The sequence below is a fragment of the Penicillium arizonense genome (assembly GCF_001773325.1).
Source record: "Penicillium arizonense strain CBS 141311 chromosome Unknown PENARI_contig018, whole genome shotgun sequence".
Taxonomy (NCBI): domain Eukaryota; kingdom Fungi; phylum Ascomycota; class Eurotiomycetes; order Eurotiales; family Aspergillaceae; genus Penicillium; species Penicillium arizonense.
In genome coordinates, this window is record NW_019173295.1 from 527,363 (window position 1) to 554,258 (window position 26,896).

Here is a 26,896-nt window from a genome sequence, read left to right on the forward strand (position 1 = left end):
TACGCTTTATCACAGCTGCATGAGGGCACTTGCTTCTGTTTTGTCCCGAGGCTGAGAGATGGGAGATCGAGAAAACGCAGGTGTCAGATGGGCAAGTTGAGGCAAGTCGAAGGATGATCGGATTGAGAAACAGGTTGAGCGAGTGGCTGGAGAAAGGACTCCTGAAGGTTGAAGGTGAGAAAGGAAAACAGATGGGGAGAGAGAGAGAGCTGTGGGGAGAAAGAAGGCGAATTGAAAATTACGGCAATACCGGCGATCGTGATCGTCCCCCCAGTCTGTATAGCTAAGCTTTGAGTTTCTGGCAGATACTGATAAATACACAGTCCAGGGGTTGTAAATTGGCTAGTATTCGGATTGAAAATATAATTATTTCTGCTCATTTACAATGAATTCATGTATATTTATGTCCATTTGTGTGTGTTTGTTTCTCTTTCACCCTGAACAGTTTGTATATTCCAGCCAATGAGCATTAAGCATTAACCTAAACAGATCTGTATTCGGTACTGTCACAGCTATATTTGGCATGTCTCACTCTTTTTTTTTGGCGGGTTTTTTTTGCATATGATCACTTTGCCACTGTTCAGGTGTTCCACTGTGTGACTAGCTCGGGCTATTGTTAGTCGGGAATGTCATCTGTTTTACAGGTAATCCTGTAGGCCGAGCGCCCCTAGTTTCAGACGGTTCCAAGTCTAGCTTGCGATCGGTCCACTTTGGACTGCACATGTTACAGACCTATGTTATGCTCGGCTACATTATTTGGGCTCTTTGCCCATCTTCTTTTCTTTCTCTTATTTTTTTTTAACTTATTAGAATTCGATATCCTGCAGACAGCAAGGAGGTCAATGGGACAGGGACTAAACTGACATGTCAGGTTCTGGACCCTCAAAGTATTCTCCTGTCGGATACATATCAGTGGAGAACTATACTTGAGACCCTGATCCGTCCTAGCGGGAAATATCTCCTCTCTGCTTCTTTGCTTTTCTCCCCTGTTCTTCCCCTTTGTTTTTCTTATTCTTTTCCATTTTTTTTATACCACTTCATACCCTATGTTATGTGATCCTGATAGTATGTGTCAATAGTTAACTTAGTTCAAATAGCTGAACCATAAGCATGTACTTATAATGGGAATAGAGTGGGTTCTGAGACATGTCCAATAAAATAATGCAATGTCTATTCTTAGCGGGCCTAGTATTTTGCAATACATGTATGGTACTAGACCTTATCGATTTGTTTCGTTTTTCCCTCTCTCGACTCTCTTCTTTAGCCACACTCGTTCACTGTGCACCTATACATCTCATCCCCATGTCTGCCATCTCGATCTGTTTCTAGGGGCCTTCATTCCGCTAGAAGCTTCCGACACTCTCACATTCTCCCTCCTCCCACGTTCATTCCGCGGGCGTATCGAGCAACCGCCTTGATTTCGTGACATCTCGATTGTTTCTACACTTGTTCTTATTCTTCAGAACTGAAGGGGAATTCAAAGATGGCGGGTACTTTTGCTGGCAGTGGCCCGGCACATGCCCAGTCCTCGCTGCCATCGCTCCCCGCCCATCTCCAGTCTGATACCCACCTCACAGCTCATCTCGCCAGTCGGTATGGTCTCAATTCTCGTCAATCAATCAGGTACACTGCTAACCGATGCTAGGTTTCACGTTGGCTTACCGACTGCCCGCTTGTCATCTCAGGCCCTCATTGCCCTGAACACATATTCCTCCGCTACCAAGGGCCCGGACGGTGGAAAAGAGGGGAGTGCTGCAGGCGAAGCGGAGGATCTCGCCCGTCGTGCCTTCACTCGGCTGGGTGCTCGCGCTGAGAACCAGGCCATTGTATTTTTGTGAGTGGAGCCACACAAATGACAGGGTTCATCGTATCTAATCTTCAATCACAGGGGAGAGAGTGGATCCGGAAAGACGACTCTTCGCTCACATTTGCTATCTTCGTTCCTGTCCTTTTCATCGACTCCGCTATCCTCCAAACTCTCATACGCCGCCTTCGTCTTTGACACCCTCACAACCACAAAATCAGTCACTACACCTACGGCCTCAAAAGCAGGTCTCTTCCTCGAGCTGCAATATGACGGCTCATCCTCCGTGAATCCCACTTTGATTGGTGGTAAGATCATTGACTACCGATTGGAGCGAAGCCGCATCTCTTCTGTACCTACGGGAGAGCGAAGTTTCCATGCGTTGTACTATCTGCTAGCGGGAACAAGCGCAGCAGAGAAGTCCCATCTGGGACTTGACACGGCCATTCATGTCCAGACTGGGAAGTTATCTGGCAGCAGTGTGAGCCATAAGCGCTGGAGATACCTCGGTCACCCAACACAGTTGAAGGTAGGAATCAATGACACGGATGGATTCCAGCACTTCAAAACTGCGCTGCGGAAGCTGGAGTTCTCGCGCGGTGAAATCGCCGAGATCTGTCAGATTCTGGCTAGTATCCTTCACATCGGACAGTTGGAGTTCGCGACAGGTCAATCGACTACCACCGGTGCGGAGGAAAGCGGTGGCTACTCCCACGAGGGTGGTGAGACAGTCACAGTGGTCAAGAACAAGGATGTTCTTGACAATGTCGCGGCTTTCCTGGGTCTCAGTGTTGCCGCTCTGGAGAACAGTCTGGGATACCGGACCAAGACCATTCACCGTGAGCGAGTCACGGTGATGTTGGACCCCAAGGGCGCGCGAGAGAACGCCGATGCATTTGCACGCACTATTTACTCTCTTCTTGTAACCCATGTGATTGAAACGGTTAACCAGAGGCTTTGCGCGGCCGAGGACAGTATTGCCAACACGATTTCGATTGTCGACTTCCCCGGATTCGCCCAGGCCCCGGCGACTGGCTCCACCCTGGATCAACTTCTGAGCAACGCGGCAACCGAGTCGCTTTATAACTACTGTCTTCAGTCATTCTTCGACCATAAAGCCGATATCTTGGACAGGGAGGAGATCACAGTGGCTGCCACCAGCTATTTCGACAACACGGATACCGTGCGCGGTCTCCTGAAGCATGGAAACGGCTTGTTGAGCATTCTGGATGACCAGACGAAGCGTGGACGCTCTGATGCCCAATTCATCGAGAGCGTGCGCAAGCGCTTTGAGAACAAAAACCCCGCCATTTCCGTTGGAAGCACGAGCGGAACGGGCTACATGGCACAATCCCGAAGCGCCTTCACCGTCAAGCATTTCGCGGGTGAGATCGATTACTCCGTTACTGGATTGATCGAGGAGAATGGCGAAGTCATTTCTGGTGATCTGATGAACCTGATGCGCTCTACTCGCAGTGACTTTGTGCGTGAGCTGTTCCACCAAGAGGCTCTTCAGACCATCTCCCACCCACAAGAAAAGACTGCTATTATGCAGGCCCAGGTCAGCTCCAAGCCCCTACGGATGCCCAGCATGGCTAGACGCAAGCTTGGTGCTCCATCTCGTTTTGCCGCCCCCTCTCATGCCGATAGTGATGAGACGGAGGAGCATGAGAGCCAAGTCGCGGGCTCCAAACGGGAGACTGGCCGAAAGAATGGCATGCTCTCTGGTCCCGCTCAGGGAGCCGCTGGCCAGTTTCTTTCTGGCTTGGAAGTCATCAACAAGTGCTTGAGCTCCTCCAACCTCAACCCCTACTTTATCATCTGTCTCAAGCCTAATGACCGCCGCATTGCCAACCAGTTCGACAGCAAGTGTGTTAGGATGCAGGTTCAAACATTCGGCATAGCCGAAATCAGCTCGCGGCTGCGGAACGCCGATTACAGTGTTTTCCTTCCTTTCGGAGAGTTCCTTGGCTTGGCTGATATCGGAAATATTGTCGTCGGCAGCGACAGAGAAAAGACCGAGGTCGTCCTCGACGAAAAGCGATGGCCCGGCAATGAAGCTCGGGCAGGTAGCACTGGTGTTTTCTTGAGTGAAAGATGCTGGGCAGACATCGCCAAGGTCGGCGAGCGTGTATTCCCGACCTATGGCACTGCCGGTGCCGATAGCGACGGATTCCAGACTTCTGGTGGAAACCCAGATTCCAAGGTCCGACTTCTGAATCCCAACGACCAATCCCCTGGTGCCTTCATCTATGGAGACGAAGCTAAGCATGGCTACTTTGGTAGCCGTGAACTCGATGGACGCTCGGACGCTGGTGGCTCGGCCTTCAACTCTGGTGATATGTTCCACAATCTCGAGACCAAGGAGCAAATGCTCGAGAAGGGCAACAATAAGGACATGGAGGAGGTCGACGAATCCACCATCTCCGGCACTCGTCGTCGCTGGATGTTTTTGGTTTACCTGCTCACGTTCTGGATTCCCGATTTCGTTATAAAATTCGTTGGTCGGATGAAGCGAAAGGACGTGCGTGTTGCCTGGCGTGAGAAGCTCGCCATCAACATTATTATCTGGTTTGCTTGCGGTGTCGCCGTGTTCATGATTGTCGGTTTCCCCGGTGTGGTCTGTCCAACTCAAGATGTCTACAACACTGCAGAACTCAGCAGTCACAACGGCAAGAATGGGCAAAACTCTTTTGTCGCTATTAGAGGTGTAGTCTTCAATCTCGGCAACTTCATCCCATCCCACTACCCCAGCATCGTCCCCGAAAAGTCGTTGCAGAACTATGCCGGCACAGATGCCACCAATCTTTTCCCGGTCCAGGTCTCTGCTTTGTGCCAGGGTACCACCGGAAAAGTTGATCCTAGCGTTCCACTTGACTACCGATCAAACTTGAACGATTCTGCAGAGACAACCTCCAGTACTACTTTCGATGTCAACGCCAAGTATCACGATTTCCGCTATTGGACCAACGACTCTCGGGCCGATTGGTTCTATGAGCAAATGGTTATGATGCGCGCAAACTACAAAAAGGGATACATTGGATATACGAATACAGCTATGAAGAAGTTGGCCACCGATGATTCCAAGAACGTCGCGAGCATCAATGGGAAGATTTACGACATGACTTATTACATCGCTGGGCCTCGTGTGGCCCGCTTCCCTACCGGGAAGAATGGCAGCAATGTCGATACCGACTACATGGACCCTCTGGTTGTCGATCTATTCCAAGGACGCTCTGGTCAGGACGTGACCAAGTACTGGGATAACTTGGACTTTGATACCGCGCTCCGCTCCAGAATGCAGCTTTGTCTCGACAACTTGTTCTTCATCGGCAAGGTCGATACTCGAGACTCCGTCCGCTGTCAGTTTGCGCGATACTTCATTCTTGCCATCTCTATCATGCTGTGTTCCATCATTCTATTCAAGTTTTTGGCTGCTCTCCAATTCGGAAAGAAAAACCTTCCGGAGGACTTGGACAAATTCATCATTTGCCAGGTGCCGGCCTATACCGAAGACGAAGAATCTCTGCGCCGTGCCATGGACTCCATGGCTCGTATGCGTTACGATGACAAGCGCAAGCTTTTGCTGGTCATTTGCGACGGTATGATTATCGGACAAGGCAACGACCGCCCTACTCCCCGCATCGTCCTTGACATTCTGGGTGTTCCTGAATCCGTGGACCCCGAGCCTCTCAGCTTTGAGAGTCTGGGCGAGGGTATGAAGCAGCACAACATGGCAAAGATTTATTCCGGTCTATATGAGGTCCAGGGTCACATTGTTCCTTTCCTCGTCGTCGTGAAGGTTGGAAAGCCTTCCGAAGTGTCCCGCCCTGGTAACCGTGGAAAGCGTGATTCTCAGATGGTTCTTATGCGCTTCCTCAACCGTGTCCACTACAACCTGCCTATGAGCCCCATGGAGCTTGAGATGCACCATCACATTCGCAATATCATTGGTGTCAATCCAATGTTCTACGAATACATTCTACAGGTTGATGCTGATACTATGGTTGCCCCGGATGCTGGTACTCGTTTCGTCTCAGCGTTCATCTCGGATACTCGTCTCATTGGTGTCTGTGGAGAAACTTCCTTGTCCAATGCAAAGACCTCTATCGTGACCATGATCCAAGTTTACGAATACTACATCTCCCACAACCTGACCAAGGCCTTTGAGAGTTTGTTCGGATCCGTCACTTGTCTGCCCGGTTGTTTCAGTATGTACCGTGTCCGTGCAGCGGATGGAGGAAAGCCGCTCTTCGTCAGCAAGGATGTGGTTGATGCCTACTCCGAGATCCGTGTCGATACTCTCCACATGAAGAACTTGCTCCACCTTGGTGAGGATCGTTATTTGACGACCCTGCTCATCAAGTTCCACCCCAAGTACAAGACCAAGTATATCTTCCGTTCCCACGCCTGGACCGTCGCACCAGAAAGCTTCGCAGTCTTCCTTTCCCAGCGTCGCCGATGGATTAACTCTACTGTGCACAACTTGATGGAGCTCATTCCTCTCGACCAGCTGTGTGGTTTCTGCTGTTTCAGTATGCGTTTCATAGTCCTCATGGATCTTCTCATGACCATTATTCAGCCTGTCACCGTCGCCTATATCGTCTATCTGATTTACTGGTGTGTCAGTGAACCAGACGTGCTCCCTATCACGTCTTTCATTCTCCTCGGTGTCATCTACGGTCTGCAAGCATTGATTTTCATCATCCGACGCAAGTGGGAGATGGTCGGCTGGATGTTGATCTACCTCTTGGCCATCCCTGTCTTCTCTCTTGCCCTACCGCTTTATTCCTTCTGGAACATGGACGACTTCTCCTGGGGTAACACGCGTGTCATCACCGGAGAAAAGGGTCGCAAAGTCGTCATTTCTGACGAAGGAAAGTTTGACCCCAACTCCATCCCCAAGAAGAAGCTGTTGGACCACCAGGCCGAGCTCATGGCCGATGCCCAAACCTCCCGCGACGACCGATCCGAGTTCTCCTCTCACTCCTACGGCACCAAGTCGCACGCCTTCCCCCAGTCCGAGTATGGCTTCCCAGCTTCGCGTCCCCACTCGCAGCTGGACTTGCCTCTTGGCATGGGCTCTCGTTACTCAGTCGCCCCGTCTGAGATGATGAGCCACATGGACATGGGCATGGAAGATTTCAGCCACCTGCCCCCTGATGATGAGATCCTGGAAGAGATCCGCCGGATCTTGGAGACTGGCGACTTGATGAAGATCTCCAAGAAGACCGTCAAGCAGGAACTTGAGAGACGTTTCGGTGTCAACCTCGATGCCAAGCGGCCTTACATCAACTCCGCCACCGAGGCTGTTCTTTCAGGTGTTCTTTGATCACCACAAATATTTTGATTTTCTGTGCTTCAAGCACTGTTTGGATATGGAGTTCATTGGACCAATATGTGTTATTAATATTTTGTTTTGGTCCCTTTTATTTTATTTCGAGCGACTTTATGCATGGATGAGAGGTTTGCCCAGCGATTCAGTTTCGGCCTTTAATTTTCTTGGATATGCTCATTTGCCCCATAAAATCATTCCTGCATCAATTCGATAATTCCCAGAAGTCATCTGGTGTTTCCAGTGTGTTTAATCTACTCGTTCTCGTATGTATTTACTCTTACCCTTCGTAGTAAATGGTGAATCTCCAATCGTAGCCCGCGTTTCATATTAAGCTATCCTGAAACACCCAAGGGTCCAAAGGAGTCCCCTGATCTCATTAGCCCTACGCCATGGCGCTTTCAGAGTGGCCGGCAATTGCAGTCCGGCACTGCTTCATCTGCGTACAAAGGCACCGGGGCAAGTCTCCCCCGATCCTGGCGCTACAATCTTGCCTGTGAACAGACTGTGGAGTTCTTGGCTTTGAGCCTGGTCCTTCTCTGTCAATGAAATGAACTTCCCACCGAGATTCATCCTGGTCATGATTGACATTATTTACCGAGAACGAGCACAATGGGCGTCTATATAACAATGATTCTATGGCCTATTCATTTTATTTCCTCAACAGCGTTCACGCTTTTCTCTCTCGAGCCGGTACACGAGACTTCATTCCTTTCTGCATTGCTGTATCTTTAGACAGCGCATAGTCCTTCTTTTCTCCCTACATCTGGACCCATTCATCCAAAAACCGCCAACATGCACCACAAGACAATCATCGCCATGATAGCTGGCCTATCGACAACCATCCAAGCCAAAGAAAGCCGGACCTTCGCCGTAAACCACTTTTACGGCAAGGGTGCCCTAGTAACTGGCCGTATGGACCCAATCACCAACCCAGGCGTCGCAGCGTCTCACGTCCACACGATCCAAGGCGGAAGCAACTTCAACTTGACAATGACGGACGACGCTCTCCCATCCTCAAACTGCACCTCGTCCCGCGTAGATGCCGACAAAAGCAACTACTGGACACCGTCCCTCTACTTCCAAGCCAGTAACGGAAGTTTCCTCTCCGTCCCAATGTTCTACATGAACGTCTACTACTTCTTCGAAGCAACGGATGACGAGATAAAACCCTTCCCAGTCGGTCTACGCATGCTCAGCGGCGACAAAGATCTACGCACACCCCCAGCAGGCGGTGCATCCAACGTCCTCGACACAAACGAAGGAGTGATCCAACCCGTTCAATGGACTTGTCCGCGCAAATCCTACAACCCACCCTCCTACCCAGCATCCTCAGACGGACTCCACGGCGTCGGAATCCAAGACCCGAATAACGCAGGTCAGGGCGCTGGATTCCCGCATGTTAATTGTGATGGGTATGCGTCGCCTCTGCGTGCCGATATCCATTTCCCGTCTTGTTATAATCCCGCTGCTGGGCTGCGTGATTATAAGAATAATATGGCTTGGCCTAGTAGTAAGGGGACTACGGGGGGGAAGGCGAATTGTCCGGAAGGGTGGGTTCATGTTCCTCATATCTTTTACGAGGTTTATTGGAATACGCCGCTTTTCGAGGATTTGTGGACGCCGGGGATGGGAGAGCAACCTTTTATTTTGAGTAATGGGGATCGGACTGGGTATTCGCTTCATGGGGATTTCGTGAGTTTTATTTCAGTGCATATGAGAGGATGTGGGCTAACGTGTAAATGCTTAGATTGCCGGTTGGGATGAGGCTGTTCTGCAGAAGATCATTGATAACTGCGATGCTGGTGATGCGGGTATGGATAAGTGTGCTGATGCTGGATTCATCAATGATCCGTCGACGAGTTGCAATATCGCCAATCAGATTATCGAGCCCATCTCAGGTGTTCTGGATAAGCTGCCTGGTGATAATCCCCCAACTGGATGGGGTCAGGGTGCAGAGGATGTGCCTTCTACTTCGCCTAGTGGAGAGAGCGTCTCGGTCACAACTACTGCTCAGTCCAATGTCAAAACTGCTGCACCTTCAGACTCGACCGGAACAGACAGCTCCATCTCCGGCTGGTCATACCTTGGCTGTTACTCGGATAATGTATCTGCTCGCGCCCTGACAGGAATCAAATTTGCAAACCTCGGTGTCGGCAAAGTCACTTCAACAGCCTGCACAGATTACTGCGCCAAAGCAGGCTTCAGTTTGGCTGGAACTGAATATGCGGGTCAATGTTTCTGTGGCGACAAACTGGAGGGAAGTGTCAAGATTGGGGAGGAGAAGTGTGATATGAAGTGCAATGGCGATGACTCGCAGATTTGTGGTGGTAGTGCTGCACTGAGTGTGTATGAGAGCACCGAGAAGACTTCTACCCGGAAGCTGAAGAGACATTTGCGGAGCCACCTGCGTGGAGTTCACGCCTGAGTGCATTTTAGGGATTTGTATTTTTATCATACATAGGAAACGTCTTTCAACACATGTGGAGGAAGTTTCATGAATACCGGCAGGTTACAAAATGAGATTCCTTCAATTTGTTGATCCCTTCTTCCTTATTTAAACCTCCACATGAGTAGTTTCAGTCTCGGCTTGCTTCTCAATCCTCTCGGCATTCATAGTCCGATGATATCCAGGATAAACGGGGAATCCTCTAGTCTCAAATACACCGCCGGTAATACCACCTTTCTCGAAGAGGTGATCCACATCCTCGAGCTCCAAACCTTTGGTCTCGGGGAAGAAGAAATAGACCATAGGAATCTAGACCACATTAGTTTAGTTCATTAATTGAAATGAGCACAGGTGACGGCTGACTTACCCATGCAAAACAGAAACAGGCAAAGATGATGAATGTTCTCCATCCAATATTATCTATAGCTGTCGGCGTTACTTGAACGACGATGACTGTGAAGGTCAGTACTGACACATAATTTCAATGGGGCAACCAATAATCAGACTCACAAACGCAAATCCAGTTGACGAAACCACCGAATGCTTGAGCTCGTGCTCGAATCCGTGTAGTTGAGATTTCAGAAGGATAGAACCTATAATTCTGTCAGAGACAGACTTTACAGGAATGAAGGATAAATAACCCACCATGGAACTGGCAAATATCCAATGCCGAGGAACAATTGGAATACAAACACAAACACGGTCGCTGCGTATGCACATGGTGTTGTACCAATCGATAGGAGAATGGCAGTCATGACGAAGCAGAAGCAGAGACCGGCAGCGGAAAACATGAGTGATGCTCGGCGACCGAACTTGTCCATGCTCCATAGAGGAATTATTGATCCAACGAGGTATGCGAGAGAGGTACAGCCGCCGAGGATCAGGGATAGGTTGCGGGATAAATGCATGGCGTTCTATCATAGGATCAACGTTAGAAAGTCTTAAAATATATATCTTGCCAGGGACGTACCTGGTAGACAATAGGTGCATAGTAGTTGATCATGTTGGAACCTAAAATACTTAGTAAAATGATTATCAACCCATGAAAAATGATTGTATACCTGTAAATTGCTGCTGGATATTGACAACAGCGGCCAAAATCATCCGACGAAGGTTGCCCATCTGACCACCCGACCAAAGCTCCTTATATTTGAAAGGACCACCAGCAGACTCAATCTCAATAGACGACTCAATCTGACGACGTAGATGAACGACATCAGGATGAGACTCGTTGGCAGGTTGAGCCACCTGAAGACGAGCCAGAACAGAGGCAGCCTCATCACTCCGATCTTGCTCACAGAGCCAACGGGGCGAGTCAGGAAGCGGAATCATCTGCAAAACCAAAAAGACAGCAAAGAATGCCTGGAAGCTGATCGGGAACCGCCACTGAACAGGTGTATCCACGAAGCTGAGTCCATAGTCTAGCCAGTATGCAATACACAGACCGAGGATTGTCACGGTGCCCTGTGCAGATAGAAGCATACCGCGAAGTTCCGGACGGGCTAGTTCGGACTGGTAGGCTGGAACAGTGCTGCTGTTAATACCGTTCCCAAGCCCGGTCACAATACGACCGACGAGGAACTGGGCTGTAGTATAAGAGCTGCCGAGGATGATTGTGCCAATAATCATGATTGAGCCACCTGCCATGATCATCTTGCGTCGACCGAAACGGTGGCCGACGACCAGACTCAGGAGACAGCCCACTGCACAGCCGATATCATAGATCGAAGTCAATAACCCTTGCATCGTGCTATCGGGGTTGTTGAACGTTTTCCCAAACTGGTTGTCTGCACCGACCAGCCCGCTCATCACGCCCTGGTCATAGCCCAGTAAAAGAAAGGCTTGACAGCTTGCAGCTGTCACCGCCCAGTGTAGATACCTTCCTCGTAGTTGGCCCATATTGTTGGTTCGATAGGAAAACTGGAGAGATTGTAGAATCCGGGGCCCCAGGAGTTCTCCACCATTTCAATGATTTCACCCCATGGTACCTCGCTCTCTTTTGGCCCGAGATCGACGGCTCGGTTAATAATAGCCCGAAATAGACCGGGGTAAAGCAGAACTCTTCCAAGGTTTCCCCGCGAGAAGACCCCACATGCCGATCAATGTATACTCTGGGGTCCGCGGGTGGTGGAGGACAAGCTTCAGGGGGCTTCAGGGGGCTTCGGACTAGGTTGCAGAGCGCCACCGGGCGCTACTTAAAACCCTCAACGTCGGATAGTAGGAGCTCCCGTGCCGATGTTGGCTTCGGTATTGGACCTGTCAATATATGAAAAGCCCGAGCACTGACGATATTGCACTCAAGCCTCTCGTATGCTTGAGACATTTTATGGTGAAGTTACATTCAATCACTGTCGTATAGAATTTAGGGGTCTAATCACTGAGTTGAGCTGGCGGTGTGCAGATAGGGACACGAGCAGAGGGAAACATAAAGCAGGGAGTTCCAGAAGGTAATGATGAAAGAGCAAAAGCAAAGTCCCTTTCGAGATGATTTCCCAGTTCCAAGTTGCTGCTTTTGCAGCTTCGGCACTGTGCAGCTCTCCAACACAGGGACACTTTGACAGTCGATATCCAATGGGATGATGCCCAGATCGAGTGCAGAACACCGGCAACTCTACAATCCGTTGCAAACCCACCCCACTTACTGCCAGACAGTACTACTCGAACAAATGCTTTGGATTCCCTGCGCCTTGTTGCTCCAGGCTACGTCCGTTATGTTCCGTAGTTTCTGTACCCCAAGATGAGCGTGCCGGAAATCGATTCACCGGTGTTGAATAAGACTCACTGGTCGACTAGCTTCGATTTTACTTACGCGGATCGAACGCTGCTTGATCTCCTGGCGAATACCCCTAATGTATCTCTTATCATCAATTTCACTACCACCCCTGGTTGGATGTGGGCTACGGACTCATATACCTATCCCGAAGATCCACACTAGCCTTTACGGCTACAACTTACCGCCCTGAACATCCATGACCCAGGCTGGCTCCCAGCCTACCATTATCTATTCAATAATTTCATTTACGATCTGACCTTGAGCAGAGCACGGACAGCCTCCTAGATCATCAATATCAAAGGCTGTAGCCATTACCACCATCCACAGGAACGTGGCACAAATTGCTTAGACTAGAGCTCCTCCTATTCGAGATAATATTTTCGGTACTATATAGCCATAGGATAGCCTGCAAATTTTGAGCAGGAAGTCGGTGAATCGGTATTGTGTAGGATAGGAAAATGCTTTTCTTTGCATTTCACTATGCCCAGCTACCATGGCTGAGGTCTGGTTATACACACTAAAAAAGACCACACCCGTCAACCAGAGAGGTTAGCTAATTGCAACAAAAGCTAGCAGCGATAATTTTTATCGACACATGGGTGCAACAACCCTCCTTTGAAAGTTTCGGCACGTTGACGTTGGAAAAACTTCTCCTCTCACCAGCCGTATGCCACCGAACAGCGCACGCTAGCAGCCGTACAAATAGTAGCGCAAGAACGTCGTAGATGAAGAGGCACAAACTTGACTGGCGCTGAAAACGCAAAGGTCAATGGGAAAAGGAGAATAGCAGGCAGCTTGAAGCTTAAAAACAAGGGCGAAAAGCTGCTGGTTAAAATATCTTTCTCTAAGTAAAGAAGGTAGGGCGAGCATTGAAATCGATTGGCTATATAACAATACCTTCTTAATCTAGCTGTCAAGCCACATGCAGTTCCTATCACCTTCGCACCCTCTGTATCTACTGAAAGCAAAACGATGTTCTGAACCGAGCAAGTCCACATTCGTGGACATCTGTCTGCCGTGTTTCCTAGTTTCCCAATTGTGATGCCTCATAAACTCCGCGCCCTGGCTGGCGATTCGCCCACGCCCCAAAATTTCACGGACAGTAGGGGGTTTCGCCAGCGGCTTAGGATGTGGTACCCGCGTTCATTCCCTTTCACAGTCCACATCCACGCTCATAGTGGGGCGGGTAAGCTCCTGGCCAAACCTTGGATACATAGACTTCCCACCGCCCCCATGTGTGTGGTAGCTATATATAGCATAAGGCTATGGACAAGGACAGGCCCGCATTATAACTGGCCGCTTCAAAATGACCAGCGAAGGTCCGTAATAAATTGTATTTGGAGGGGCCAGGAGGAAGATCTGTGGCGCTTACTGGCTTGTAAGCCTTGTGGAAAGCTTGACCAATACTTAAAACTGGCCGTGATTACTGGCCCCAGTGGTAAGCACTAAGGATATTGAGCTTATTTGAAACTTAAAACATAAACTCTAACTTGGCTTGCGAGTTAAACGTTAGTATTTAGTGATCTAGAGCGCGTGAGACTGTCGATCAAATCATCCATCCGAACATTAGCGCGTAAGGCACGAGCCTCAATACGAATCATAGAGGGCCAAGTCATCTCATTATAATTAGTTTTATGCATTTGGATGCTAAGTGAACGTATCGTATAGTTGCGGCTGAAACTGGGGGCCTAAATGCGGACCCTAGATCGGCTCATTCCGTCATTTCCCTCGTATTCTCGTGCCTCAGAGGAGGATATGATTTTTCTGGGAGGCTCATTCTCATATATTTAAAGGCATAGTTGCTAAAGTATCTGAAAGGACAACAATCTTCAGCCTCCAACATCGATATAACCCAATACTCTGTTCAACAACATGGGTGGGCTACCTCTATGGAGAAGCCCATTGGTAACCAGCCACCAGACTGGCTCAATTTGAGAAGCTGACCGGTCCTTAGTCACAGCCAAATGACCGGCTGGGTCAAACAGTCGAAGGCGTGGCCGACGTTACAACCCAAGACGAGACGCTCTTTGAGAACCCTCAGTTTGAGCACTATGAAGCAACCTCCAATATTCAGCTGTTTTTCGATCTCTTCTTCGTTGCTAATTTGACCTCATTCACAAATGCCCATGAGATCAACAGCTCACAGAGTCTGTCCCCGATTCCTTGACTGGACTCGTCATATAGCTAACTTCTGCGTTTTACCCGCAGAAATGGCCTCTTACGTCGGTTTCTTCTGCATCTTGTGGTTTACCTGGGCCCAAGTGACTTTGTACGATGTCCGGTTCGCCACAGACAGTGTTCTGGAACGTGTCGCCCATGCATGCCATTTCGGAGTTATGGTTGGGCTCGCGATCATCGGACCCGAATTTTTGATGGAAGCTGAGGGGTGGGGTCCCCTGCAGCAGCTGTCACTTATCCTAATGGCGAGCCGCGTGGTTCTATTCTGTCAATATGGTTCAACTCTGTTCTTTGCCTGGAGGTATCGCGCCACCCGTGTACCATTGATAGCAGTGATGGTGTCCCTATTCATTGCCGCCTTCATCTATCTTGGTGTATCATTTGCCTTCTACCGACGAACGGCTTACAATGCCTATGTCGCGTGGTATGTGGTTGCTGTGATAGAAGTTGGGGTTAACTTGGCCCTTGCAGCCCAATGGAAAGCTATGTCATTTGAGAAAACACATCTCGTGGAGAGGTTGACTTGCCTGACACTGATCATCGTACGTTGTCTGGTGCCATTCCAAATCAAAATTCAGAAATCAGAGGCTAACCGGAATAGCTCGGCGAGGGCATCATTGGCCTGACTAAGACAATTGTCAAGATTGAGACCTTCGACCTCAAATTCACCGCTGCTGATATTGGCTCTATTATATCGGCAGTACTGGTCATTGTAGGAACCCCGACTCCCAGAGACTAAAGCAGAAATACTAATACCTAAGACAGTATTTTGTTTATCAAATATATTTCGATAATGTCCGTATGGAGCCATTTGGCTCCGTCCGCCAGCAGCTATGGTCAATACTCCATTTCCCTTTCCATCTGGCTCTCGCTCTCATGATGGAAGGGACAAATCAGATCCTATTGTGCGCTCACGTCGTTCAAGACCTTTTCAAACTGACGGCTCTGTTTTCAGAAGAGGCCCCGACACAGGATCTGCTCACTACGCTGAATGAAACAGTTCATACTGTCTACGAGAGATACCCCTCCACACAAGCCGTGTTTGACGAGGTCGAAAAGTCTTTGAATGCAGTCTTGAACGGTGATGCTAACAACACGGAGGAGACACTAGCAGACGTCAAACTCGTGTTTAGCGAGATGACCAAAACCATCATTGAAGGCTTTGGCTGGGAACCACCAAAAGAAGTACCCGAGGAGGACTTTACTGCATATGGAAACTCGATCGTATCAATTTTCAACCTTACCTTTGGTATTTCATCATATTTCCTCCATCCCTTTTCAGTCCTCTATCAAAAGCCGCCAGTCTAACCAATATTTTGTACCAGGGTACTTCTGCGTATGCGTTGGCCTTGTGTGTTTGATAATAGGTATCCTCACGCTACTGTCACTCAGACATCACGCTGGTTATTCCCGTTTGCGGTATATCAGTATTGGTGCCAACATCCTCGTTGGGCTGGGTCTTGCTCTGCTGAGCACCTCGGTCTTAACCGATGCGGCAGGGAACCTGGGTACAACGCCCTGGACACTTCCTGCGCTCACATTAATATTGCTCGCTTGTTCGTTAATCATGCTCTAAGCGGATAGTTTGGTATGATGCTAATGTGATTCTAGTGCTTCTCTTACACCATTTGTCGGTTGGGCCTCCGAAGCCTGAATCAAAGGACAACTAGGCAGCTTGATCCGAAGGCAGTCACACAAACGCCGGGTGTGGGTGGAGGGTAGCACCATGAGTGAAAACATCTTCAGTTATCCTGTACTCCATCAAAGTGTGGACATTTTTGCCTGAGCCGAAAACCGTTCTATGAGACAACTTGTCGGCAATAGCAGAACTGGGACTGGTATGCCATTTCCAGTGGAATTAATCTAATTTTTCGTTTATCCATCAACCAGAGGCTCGAGCCGCCTCCCGCCCTCCACTTATACCGAACGGCCCCCACGACCCCCACTTTTTAGCCGTGGGACTGAGGCTTATACCTCAAGGCGGAGCGAAAAGTACGTTCACGGTAGATTCTTGAGACGATCGCCGGGGGAAGATCGTATCATAAAAGGTAGAGGAACCCGGTAGAGGCGTAGAGCACGTAAGGAAGACTTCGTATAGAACAATAAAATTACGATTGGGAATTACATATCGGGACTATACTATGACGGACTTACACGATATGATGGAAAATATCGTGGCAGCGTCCACATACCTGCATCTTGTTAAATATACAGGTGCGACAACGAGGGGAAGCATGGAGGATCATGTGAAGTACAAAACACTGGATTGTATAATGATATGCAGTTACTAAGGTTGCCGCAAAGATATTTATACGGACTGCTGGAGAAACTATTTTACCTGCAAAGTACACGTAGAACTCTTCTCATGTTTCTCCACCTATTGGTCCATGCGAAAATATAGTGTCAACCACTGCAGAAGGTGATCGTCAAGCATGGAGGAATTTAATAGCTCCACCAACGACATTAGCCTTCCAGAGAGTGATATCGAAGCTAATATTGCACGGTGTCCTAACCACTTGGGCTGGAAGTGCTTCCAAATGGTCTGGGTCCCTGACCAGAAGGTCCGCCGTTGGATCCATTCTTGAATGGGCTTGCAAACCCACTCAGTGACGTGTTAAAAACTCCATGGTTAGGCGTCGGTTGAGCACTTCCACTACTGCCTTTTCCAGCACCGAATACTTTCGAAGAAAAAGGGGTTTCCTTGGCATTCGAGCTTCCTCCAAACGGTGATGGACTAGGAGCTGCAAAAGGACTCGGAGGTGGCTTGCCTATTGCCAGGTCAGCAAGTTCTCTGTTGCTCTAGTTCCATTGTTTGCTTACTGGTGGCCGTTGAAGTCTGTTGGAAGAGACCTGAGCTGGGATTATTTTGCGTTTGTTGTCGGCTAGAGTTAGCGGTAGGTCCGCTGTATGAACTACCGTTACTTGAAGTCCCTAGTTTTTCAGTTAATGGCAAGGCTCTGGCTCAAAATAGGAAATGGCGACAATACGCCGAAGGCCCCGAGTACTCACCTTGTTGAGGCCTGTTCGCCTGACGTGAGGGGCTAGATTTCTCCGACCGAGACGCCAACTGTGAGGCTAATTGATAAGCTCTGTTAGATTGAGAGGCAACAAATCTCACGTTGGGGTAAGCATACCGAAGACAGGCCGAGATGGCATCGAAGGGCCATCCGTACTGAAGGCGCTGAGGGTTTGCCTGCCTGCATTCAACTTGTTCAATTCCTCGTTTAGACGTTTACGATCGAGTTCGACATTGGGCGGCTCTGCTGCAATGCTCTGGATCTGAGCATCCTCCATGCCAATGATAGACTGGCCAGTGAAAATGTGCTCTAGGGGTCGGAGCAAGCAGTTCTCAATTGCAAGTATCGCGATGTTGTCGATGAAAGTCACGATAGCGGTCTAAAAAGGGGCTTGTGAGAGATTGCTCGGTACCTTGACAATGTAGCATACTCACATCGTAGTAGGCCTGCATCTGATCAATTATTTCAGCAGCTGCAAACTGGTCACTGGATGACTGCAATTGAGAAGCTGCTCGGTCAAGATCACTGGCATTGAAGGTTTTATCGAGATCTGCGTTTGGGAAGAATGGGGATGCAACAAGACCAAGCTCCTTTTTCAACACGACGAGTTGACGCTTTTTGCGCGACTCCTGGATCGTGGAAAGGAAGTTCTTTCCCAGGGGCAGAGGATGACCACATTTCCTGTAGGAGGTCAATTCTTGAAGCTTTTCGAACAGACGGGCTCTCAAGCGGTCCATCTCGGGGATGATAAGGTCGCGCATCAGTAAAGGGTAAGTGTGTTGATCCGTTAGATGCTGGAGGACAAGGCCAACAAAATAGTTGACCGAGGTCCAGACATCCTTTAAATGAGCCTCAGCAAGGCTTTCCCAGGGCTCGGACTGGTCACGGAACAAACTCCCCACCAGCATCTGATTTGCGTTTCCTGGAAGCTCTATACCGCGGTATTTGACTGCCTGTTCTTTTATTTCGTCTTGAAGGGTCGCTTCATTGACGTATTCAGGTACCCAGTCATTCATATAAGGTTTAGACCTTTGCTGCTGAAGGGTTGGAAAGGGGAGACTTGTATCAGTTAGACGGATGATTCTTCGGCAGCCACGAATACTGATGGCTTCCGCGAAGTTCTCATTCATCTCACGAATGACTGCCCGCAATCGACGGAAATCGTGGGTATCCTCCTTGTTCGCTTTCTGATCGTCGAATCCGCCGAAGAAATCATCGGAATACATTCCGTTCAGAGCCTGGTCTGTAATGCGACCAAACTTGCTGCTTATGTCGACAAGGAATCCTCGCTGATCTCTAACGGTTGACCGTGCGGTGCCCATCTTTGCTAGCTTTTGTTCATGACCTGAGATCTTGTTCTGTATGTCCGAGATCAGATCTGGGAGGCTGCGGCGAACGTGCTTCAGCAGAATATTGCTCAGGCGACGTCTTAGGCTGTCGATTCCCACAATCTCACGAGAAAGTGAAGCCCATCGTCCCTGTTCGAAAACATCGCGTTCGTTTCGGTCTCGCTCATCGTCCGAAGTGTTACGCGTCTCAAACTTCCGATTGCAAAGTACATGCCATCCGAGCTGTAGATTGATCTTTTCATTTTTGATGAACTTCAGATAGGTTTCTTCCTCTTCCGAGCCGGGTGAGAGAGTATCGGGCTGGGTCACTATTCCAAGTGTTCTCTCGTGCCCTGGGTCAATTTTCCCTGCCAGGTTCAAGACCCGCTGGTGATGATAGTCAAGTTTCGTGCTGATGACAGCAAGGATGATGCTCCGCTTATTCTCCATGTACTTCTTAGTCAACTGCTCAACTAACATCATTCCTTCTTCGTTCTGGTCATCGCTGACGGAGCTGTAGAGCCCCGGAAGGTCAACCAGACTGAGCTCTGGCTTTTCGGGGCCAGAGATCTCGACCTTGAGAACATCATCGCTGAAGCCTGCTGTGGAGAGTTGGCCACCACCAATCCTCATGCATTCTTCAGCCTCCTTGATCAATTTGGGAAGGTCGTCACTGGTGGAGAACGACTCGGAATTGAAGGCTTGGAGCTTCGCTCGCTCTTGATTGTCGGTGCGTGAAGCGCCCGGTTCTATAGATACTTTGACTCGCGCTTGTGGACTGCGACGAAGAATGACCTCGGTCGCGAATCGGGTGCAGACATTTCCCTTGGCTGGAAAACGCACTCTGGAGATGGCTTCCAGCACGGAACTCTTTCCACTTGACTGGTTGCCACAGACAATGAGTTGAGGTAACTCCACAAGGCCACCGATACCAAGGCTGCGTAACTCGTCAATCTTGTCCAGTAGTTTCGACTGCTCCACCTGCAGTTGGTTCAAGGCGTATTCTTCACTAGAGGGCGACATTGTGGTCACCGGAGGTGAAGTGGTTTGTAACAAGAAAATTGTGATAGGAATTCCGAGCAAAGATAAATTCCTGCTGCAAGTCTCCAGCTCTCAGTGATCTTAAGCAAGACTTGGTTTTGGCCCCCATTTTGGGATCCCTGTAAGGCACAGCTCGTGCATTAGCTCCATGTCACAGCACAGCTATTGAATGCTGCGCCGCAGAGAAAAGGTATCCCCGAGGTCGATTGTATAGCTTCAGCTTTCTTTACATGTTCCGTGCCTAAATCTATCTGGCGCAATGGCTTATATCATCGTTCTCGGATACTCACAAGTCGATCACAAGTATGGATAGCTCTCTCATATGAGCGGTTGTCCAGGTGATCAACTGCATATTGCCAAGACACCGGAGGTTTCATGGGCAGTATCAATCCCCTAAATAAAACGAGCCAGAACATGGGCAAATGTAGTCTCTTAGCAGCAGGTTCAAAACACAGGCCATAGTATCTGGAAAAGCACTGTAGCGACAGCCACCCAAACAGTTGTTTGAATTACGATTTGTCTCCATCGGGCCGCACCACATTGTTTCTTGGGGTGTGACACCCCATATTGGTCTTGGTCTTTCTCAAGCTTCTACCCCTGAGAGATCTCCTATCCACACTGTGGGTCAAAATACAATAAACACGCTAATCCAAACTCAATTGGGAGAACCGCACTAACAGAGAGCTAGCATGGATATATGTACACCATATGCACCTAGTCGGTTCCCCGAAATGAATCAGTCGCCTTACCCGCCTGCAAGTCATTCCGAGAGTACTTGAGACTGGAAACAACAGGACAAGGCGGAGAAGAGTGCTTCCCGCACTTCCCTGACATGTCAACTGGTCTAAGCTATTCCCTTGACGACGTTGCATATGCAGCCCGCGAAGCAACTATCATCATTGGGCCTATAAGAGCCGAGAAAGAGGCCCGTAATAGAAGGCTAGCATTGGGGCGGCAACTGCGAGATAGCTAGCGCGCCTAGAGCAAGAATGAGCGACATTTGTTGTGTCGTTACAGCCTGATGGTGGTTTTGGATCATCTCTACACTGATTCAGGCACAATGCTGAATTACCACCGCGAAGGGTGCAACCAAAATTCCGGTTTGCAAATCGCTTCCCTACTTGTGATCACTGAGCACTCAGTGAGCACAAAGTAAAAACGGGCCGAAACAAGTGGCGTGCTGTTTTATTGAATCTGGTAAATAGGACGCTTAAAATGGCGTTACAACTAGGCCTTTTCAGGGTCCGATTTACCGTCCCCTAGCGTTGGGTGTAATCTTTAGACTATCGCTAGAGTTGTTGGCAATCTATTGATGTTACGCTACTTTGACTACTTATGCTTCTACAATATTAATATCGGTGGTAAAAGCAAATCATATCAATTGAATCCAACTATCTAAATCAGCTCTTTGGTCCTTTTCAAGGCTTTATAGTGGTTATGCATTCCGCCATTCCCGTCCTGATCAGTGCGGAGGTCGCGGCTGAGAGCAATAAGGACATCAACCAAAGACTCTAGCTTTTTCTCAAAGATAGACTTAGAAATGGCAAAGTATCCTACAGGCTTCTCTGTTACCGTAAGACACTGCGGCATCTTCTTGTGCATGTCAAGTCCATTCTTGAGTAAAGTGGGTAGATCATCAATGAGGTTAGCTATTACTTCAATAGCTACCTTGCGACGTTCTGGGGTGGTTACCTTCCGTTCTCTGATAGCCTTAAGTTCTCTATGTAGACATTCCTGAAATGCACTATGGTGTGTGAGATAGGTCAGCTCAGCGCCAGTTGCTTCTGTTAGCTTGGTTGGCATGATGTTGGGAGAGTACTAGAAAGCGACGGGTACTATGAAATGACTGAACCTGGTGGTAAGAAGTAATGGAATTTGCAGAATTTAAAGTCGTCGCTGACCCTGCCCATGAGGTCATACTATTTTGTTAGAGGGGAAAGAAACAATGATGGTCACAAAGCCCATTGTTTATCTTTTGCACCTCTTTCAATGATATTACCATTTTTTTTTTGACTCGGCTTAGCCCATGATCTTTCGCGAGGGCGACTTGTAAAAAGCCATTTTCACGTCTTTTGTTCTCTTTGAGAGTGGTCAACTGGGAATTGCCTAGGTATAAAAGCAACCAAGTCGGCTGCATAAATTAATTCCACGACAATCCTCAAAACAATCATCGCAACGATTACTTCATCCTATCTAGTCTACTTACTGTAGATCACAAATAAACATGGCGTCCATCGACCGGCACCATCTTGACCTCTACCTGGCAATTTGCAAGCCACAAGACCCAGAAGACCCTCCTATCCACTGGATGATGATGATGGCCCACCCAGGCGCAGAACGATGCACGTGGCTTCACTGTGAAGGTTTTCGAGGCAATCGTAGGACCGAGATTGAAGAAGGAAAGAGATTCAATAGTTGGGGTATCGGCACTAAAGACTTTCTCTGCCGGATCCCAGTATCTGAGGGCATTACAGTAGTCCAAGAAGCTTTGGCTCTTCCAAAACAGAGCTGTCGGTGGTGGGTTTTGTACCTGATGCTTAGGCTTGAGGATAAGGGTCTGATGCCCGAAGGAACTCATAACCACTGGAAGGGACACCGTGACACTGGAAGTACAGAGAATTTTGGAACCGGCTGTCTCGGCGAAACTTATTGACTAACTTTTAGGATCCAGCCATTGCATACTCGCATTTCGTTATTCTGAATGTTTTTTTTTTTTTTTTTGGATGCTTTGTTTGGTATTTCTTAGATATAGCATTCCGTTCTACAATTCGTCCCTTCAAAAGTAAGAATTGAATAAGAAGAAACGTCTACTGCTTTTCAAATTTATCCACACCGTGCTCAATAATCCTAGTAAAGCCATCCAGGTTCAGTATCATCTAATTACTGCCTGCCCAAGCCAGTAGTTGTTATCTAGATAGTATTGCCTGCCTTCAAATTTTGCAATACCACTATGTATTTAAAGATATTTGCCAGTGGGTCTGATCACCTCTGTCAAAATTGAAGTCGGTCATTAGACGAAGTAACTTAATTGTTGTCCATCTTGGCTAGAATGTTGAAAATCACCAAGCCTTATAAGCAGCCCGAAGAGGTCTGTAATCTATAGCAACTACCTAGTTGACTCTATCTGGAGATGCTGAAGATTAAACTGTGTCTATAATGCATCGAAAAACTACCCTCTATCTGGTGAATCGCCCATAAAAAGGTCCACGGATACATCAACCTTATGAGCCAGAGAACAGACTTGATGCGTATTTCAGCAGGTCGAGCCTTGCAGACGCAGAAACGGCTTTGATTGCTGCAGCAAAATATGGAATATCCTTTCCGTTGAAATCGCAGCTGTTCCCTTGACGTCGATGGTCACAAAACCAAAGTCGTCATCACCCAACACGGCCTCGTGGATTAACATTGACTTATTGATCGAGCCAAAAACTTCAGTAGTAGTGCCGATTTTGTCCAAAAATAGATAGGGAAGATCAACGTAGCCCAAGTCTGAGCCACCCATAGACAGATTGAATGTCACATACCCCTGAATGTGTTAATTATGGTCGTTGTGTTGTCAGTGAGAAGAAAAGGACATACCAGCTCCACGATGTAGGGGCTCGGATTGCGAACAGTAATGGTAGCATTGAAGTTAAATCCATCCACTGGCTCATCTAGGATATCCACCCTGGTAACATTGAAAGCTCCATCGGTGTTGATGAATTCTGTGAACGTTAGGAATAAGGACACCTACAAGGTGTATGAATCTATCAGTTCTCACCTGTAACATTATAACCTGATTAAAGCTCGTTAATTCGCTTTTCAAACACACAATAGACGGTAGACACTCACCATTCACTTTCATGATCTTATGAATATTCAAATGAGCAGTCGGGAGACCTCCGAACTTAAGATCCGGTATACCTTCAAACAATAGAGAAGAGTTCTTTGATGATGCGAGGATATGCATTCTATGCTCATAGATCACACGTGATGTCAGGGAGACCCACTTTTCCTATCAACTTCAAATGGACCGAACATGTCGTAACACATATCCAACCTGTGGCATATCCTTGATTTACACCTCATTGCCAATGCCAGGGACCGATAGGCGCGACCATGACCGGGAACGTACTGCTTCCCGACCTAACTCGGCTAATGGAATTGCCGAGAACAATCATGTAGATGAGACTACAGCCCTCTTGGGTTCTGACACTCGGGACCACTCGCCATCGCCGGACGGCGACAGCACCGATGATGATGATGAGGGAAAGCCGTTGCCCAAGGTCCAAATCCTGCTCCTCTGCTACGCCCGAATAATAGAGCCACTGGCCTTCTTCTCTATCTTCCCGTATGTCAACCAAATGATCCAAAGCAACGGAGGCATTGCAGACACAGATGTCGGCTTCTACAGCGGCCTTATTGAGTCATTATTCTCCCTCACGCAAGCCATCGTGATGATATTCTGGGGCCGTGCAGCCGATCGCTTCGGGCGCAAGCCAGTCCTAGTTTTCTCGTTATTCGGCGTGACCTTCGCTACAGGTCTTTTCGGTATGGCAAAGACTATCCCTCAGATGGCCCTGTTTAGGTGCCTCGCCGGTGTCTTCGCCGGTACCATCATCACTATCCGCACCATGATCGCCGAGCACAGCACGCCAAAGACCCAAGCCCAGGCTTTCAGCTGGTTTGCGTTCAGTGGAAACTTGGGTATCTTCCTAGGGCCTCTGCTAGGTGGTTCCCTTGCCGATCCGGCGCGTCAGTACCCGGGTGTTTTTGGAGCCGTCCGGTTCTTCCAAAATTATCCCTACGCGTTATCGAGTCTTGTGGTGGCACTAGTGGGAGCAACCGCTGCTATATCTAGTGCCTGCTTTGTTACAGAGACGTTAGAGAAAGACCCTGATGCTACGGACGGTGACGAGGAGGAGACAACCTCCGACGGGCCGGTCTATAGAGGCGACCTCTCTACATGGCAGCTTTTGAAATCGCCAGGGGTGGGTATGGTGATTTACACCTATGGCCACATCATGGTCCTGGCGTTTGCATACACAGCCGTTATTCCGGTCTTCTGGTTTACGCCCGCGAGCCTAGGAGGATACGGCTTCACGCCACTGCAAATCTCTCTTATGATGGGTCTAAGCGGCGCCGCACAAGCTGCATGGCTCCTCCTAGTCTTCCCACCACTGCAGCGAAAGATCGGGACAAACGGGGTGATACGCCTCTGCGCTACAGCCTATCCGTTCTTCTTCCTGTGCTTTCCATTAGGCAATGTCCTCCTCCGGATAGGGACCGAGGCGTCTGTCAAGGCTTTCTGGATCTTTGTGCCGGTGGTGTTGGTCGTCGGTTGTGGAGTCAGCATGAGTTTTACAGCAATCCAACTCGCTGTCAACGATAGCGCACCCTCACCGAAAGTCTTGGGTACGCTGAACGCGCTGGCCCTGACTGGCGTCAGTGGGCTAAGGGCCTTCTGTCCAGCTCTCTTCACCGCCCTCTTTGCGATAGGCGCGAGGACCCAAGTCGTGGGAGGCTATACAATCTGGATTCTGATGCTTCTATTTGCTGCTGGGTTCTCAGTGGTAGCGAGATACCTACCAGAGCCCCAGAAGAGCCGGAAGCGCCGAAATGTCTAAGGAATTTCACACAATCCCAGTTTGCGAAGCTCACAGCAGGCAAAAGCTGCTCAGTGGTACTCTGTCCTGTTGGAGGCGGAATGGCGCCACATGGACAATGAACCACACACGGTAGCGAGCTCCGTGTCTTCAACAATCTGGGGTTTCACTGTATATAAGCATGTTGCCAACAAAAAAAGTCGGCACAATGATGTGTAGAGTTGCATTTTGTATTGCCTAGTTATACATTGCTAGATTAAGGACAGATCATGAAATGACAAATGCACTATGACCAATACCGTCGAGATTCCCCGAGTATTCCTAATATGACATCCAGATTAAAATCCACACTTCCACGCAGCTAACCTATGTGGTGAACAAGACACTTTAGCAAATTGTAGCCTGTAAGGAAAGCTGTTCAGGCAAATTGCGCGCACATGATCTTTGCTTTGATGGCGAGCCTGAGGTGGACAGCATTTCGAGAGGCCACTATAAAACCCTTCGCTTTTTCGTCCACCGATTCTCTTCCTCTTCTTCTCCTCATCTATGCATCGTCATTGTGAGCCACCCGCATCCCTCTCTCCTTCTTCATGTTTCGAAGCTTGGAATATGCTGACCTCCTTTTTACATTATCAGACATGACGCTCGCGTATTGGCATGTGGGATTTGTCGGAGTTTCTGGGATTTGTAGGAATCTGTGGGAAGGTTGGATTGTGGGATGTTGGAAACTTGATCTGAGGGAGAGGTTCCAAGCAGCTACTCGACATCCCAGCTCAGAGACACCAACTCAGAGCTGGATGTCGTGTCCTGCTTGTTGGTCCTAATAAGCAGGATCGAAGGTTGAGATTTCTTCGATCCTTGAGTAGCTGGCCGGATATCAAAAAGTTCCAATGCATTGCAAGAGTGAAGTGGCCTCTTCCCTTCAATCGGCTCTGCAGGAATACATGCCTATACCAATAGATCAATAGTTTCAGCTTCAATTTCAGTCCCAGTTTCACTTCCACCGTAGAACCAGAAATCAAGCTAGAGAACAAGACAATGTCCATCTCACATCCTCCGGGTGTAGCGACGTTCAGACCTGCGCAGCAGGTGGTTGCCTGTCTCTATCGACCCCTCCAAATCGGGAAATTCTGCAAATTTCCCAGCCTATAAATGCCCAGTCCTCCACCATTTCTCTTTTTCTTTCTTTTCTCCTTCTCATCCATCCGTCCTTGTTCGAGCTCAACGTGAGTCATTCCCTCCCATCCCCCACCCCTCCCATCCCCCACCCCTACCCTCCTCCAAGCTAACCATCTTCCTTCAGTCTCGGGCCGGGACTACTTGCACGCGTTTCTTTTTACTGCGGTCACTGACACAAGGCTGACTACGCTTCCCTGGCTTCAACAC

The 26,896-nt window shown here is 48.8% G+C and overlaps 8 protein-coding genes across 8 annotated transcripts; 4 read left to right on the forward strand and 4 right to left on the reverse strand.

Annotated features, from left to right (window-relative positions):
- Nucleotides 1-1,483: 1,483 nt before the first annotated feature.
- chsE (chitin synthase class Va) lies at nucleotides 1,484-7,136 on the forward strand (the record flags this gene model as incomplete). The annotated part of the gene is made up of 3 exons (XM_022634596.1): nucleotides 1,484-1,593; nucleotides 1,646-1,834; nucleotides 1,889-7,136. The coding sequence occupies 3 exons, from the start codon at nucleotides 1,484-1,486 to the stop codon at nucleotides 7,134-7,136; spliced, it is 5,547 nt and encodes a 1,848-aa protein (XP_022485538.1).
- A 798-nt stretch (nucleotides 7,137-7,934) lies between these two features.
- On the forward strand, nucleotides 7,935-9,567 carry PENARI_c018G00338 (DUF1996 and WSC domain-containing protein; the record flags this gene model as incomplete). Its single annotated transcript, XM_022634469.1, has 2 exons — nucleotides 7,935-8,834; nucleotides 8,890-9,567. 2 exons carry the CDS (start codon nucleotides 7,935-7,937, stop codon nucleotides 9,565-9,567), a joined length of 1,578 nt encoding a protein of 525 aa, XP_022485558.1.
- A 129-nt stretch (nucleotides 9,568-9,696) lies between these two features.
- Nucleotides 9,697-11,487, reverse strand: PENARI_c018G03100 (sugar porter family MFS transporter; the record flags this gene model as incomplete). The annotated part of the gene is made up of 6 exons (XM_022634514.1): nucleotides 9,697-9,897; nucleotides 9,956-10,041; nucleotides 10,099-10,181; nucleotides 10,288-10,502; nucleotides 10,559-10,599; nucleotides 10,650-11,487. The coding sequence occupies 6 exons, from the start codon at nucleotides 11,485-11,487 to the stop codon at nucleotides 9,697-9,699; spliced, it is 1,464 nt and encodes a 487-aa protein (XP_022485470.1).
- A 2,746-nt stretch (nucleotides 11,488-14,233) lies between these two features.
- On the forward strand, nucleotides 14,234-16,209 carry PENARI_c018G07872 (uncharacterized protein; the record flags this gene model as incomplete). The annotated part of the gene is made up of 8 exons (XM_022634604.1): nucleotides 14,234-14,266; nucleotides 14,316-14,508; nucleotides 14,570-15,081; nucleotides 15,141-15,251; nucleotides 15,305-15,763; nucleotides 15,865-15,875; nucleotides 15,932-16,095; nucleotides 16,151-16,209. 8 exons carry the CDS (start codon nucleotides 14,234-14,236, stop codon nucleotides 16,207-16,209), a joined length of 1,542 nt encoding a protein of 513 aa, XP_022485542.1.
- Nucleotides 16,210-17,047: 838 nt separating this feature from the next.
- On the reverse strand, nucleotides 17,048-19,907 carry PENARI_c018G08543 (uncharacterized protein; the record flags this gene model as incomplete). The annotated part of the gene is made up of 5 exons (XM_022634613.1): nucleotides 17,048-17,307; nucleotides 17,360-17,470; nucleotides 17,549-17,614; nucleotides 17,674-17,935; nucleotides 17,991-19,907. The coding sequence occupies 5 exons, from the start codon at nucleotides 19,905-19,907 to the stop codon at nucleotides 17,048-17,050; spliced, it is 2,616 nt and encodes an 871-aa protein (XP_022485489.1).
- A 1,413-nt stretch (nucleotides 19,908-21,320) lies between these two features.
- PENARI_c018G09782 (uncharacterized protein) lies at nucleotides 21,321-21,728 on the reverse strand (the record flags this gene model as incomplete). The annotated part of the gene is made up of 2 exons (XM_022634641.1): nucleotides 21,321-21,539; nucleotides 21,618-21,728. The coding sequence occupies 2 exons, from the start codon at nucleotides 21,726-21,728 to the stop codon at nucleotides 21,321-21,323; spliced, it is 330 nt and encodes a 109-aa protein (XP_022485674.1).
- A 1,450-nt stretch (nucleotides 21,729-23,178) lies between these two features.
- Nucleotides 23,179-23,874, reverse strand: PENARI_c018G04004 (DUF3712 domain-containing protein; the record flags this gene model as incomplete). Its single annotated transcript, XM_022634530.1, has 4 exons — nucleotides 23,179-23,451; nucleotides 23,505-23,629; nucleotides 23,686-23,700; nucleotides 23,757-23,874. 4 exons carry the CDS (start codon nucleotides 23,872-23,874, stop codon nucleotides 23,179-23,181), a joined length of 531 nt encoding a protein of 176 aa, XP_022485458.1.
- Nucleotides 23,875-23,998: 124 nt separating this feature from the next.
- On the forward strand, nucleotides 23,999-25,531 carry PENARI_c018G00577 (MFS transporter; the record flags this gene model as incomplete). The annotated part of the gene is made up of 1 exon (XM_022634471.1): nucleotides 23,999-25,531. One exon carries the CDS (start codon nucleotides 23,999-24,001, stop codon nucleotides 25,529-25,531), a length of 1,533 nt encoding a protein of 510 aa, XP_022485642.1.
- Nucleotides 25,532-26,896: the final 1,365 nt, after the last annotated feature.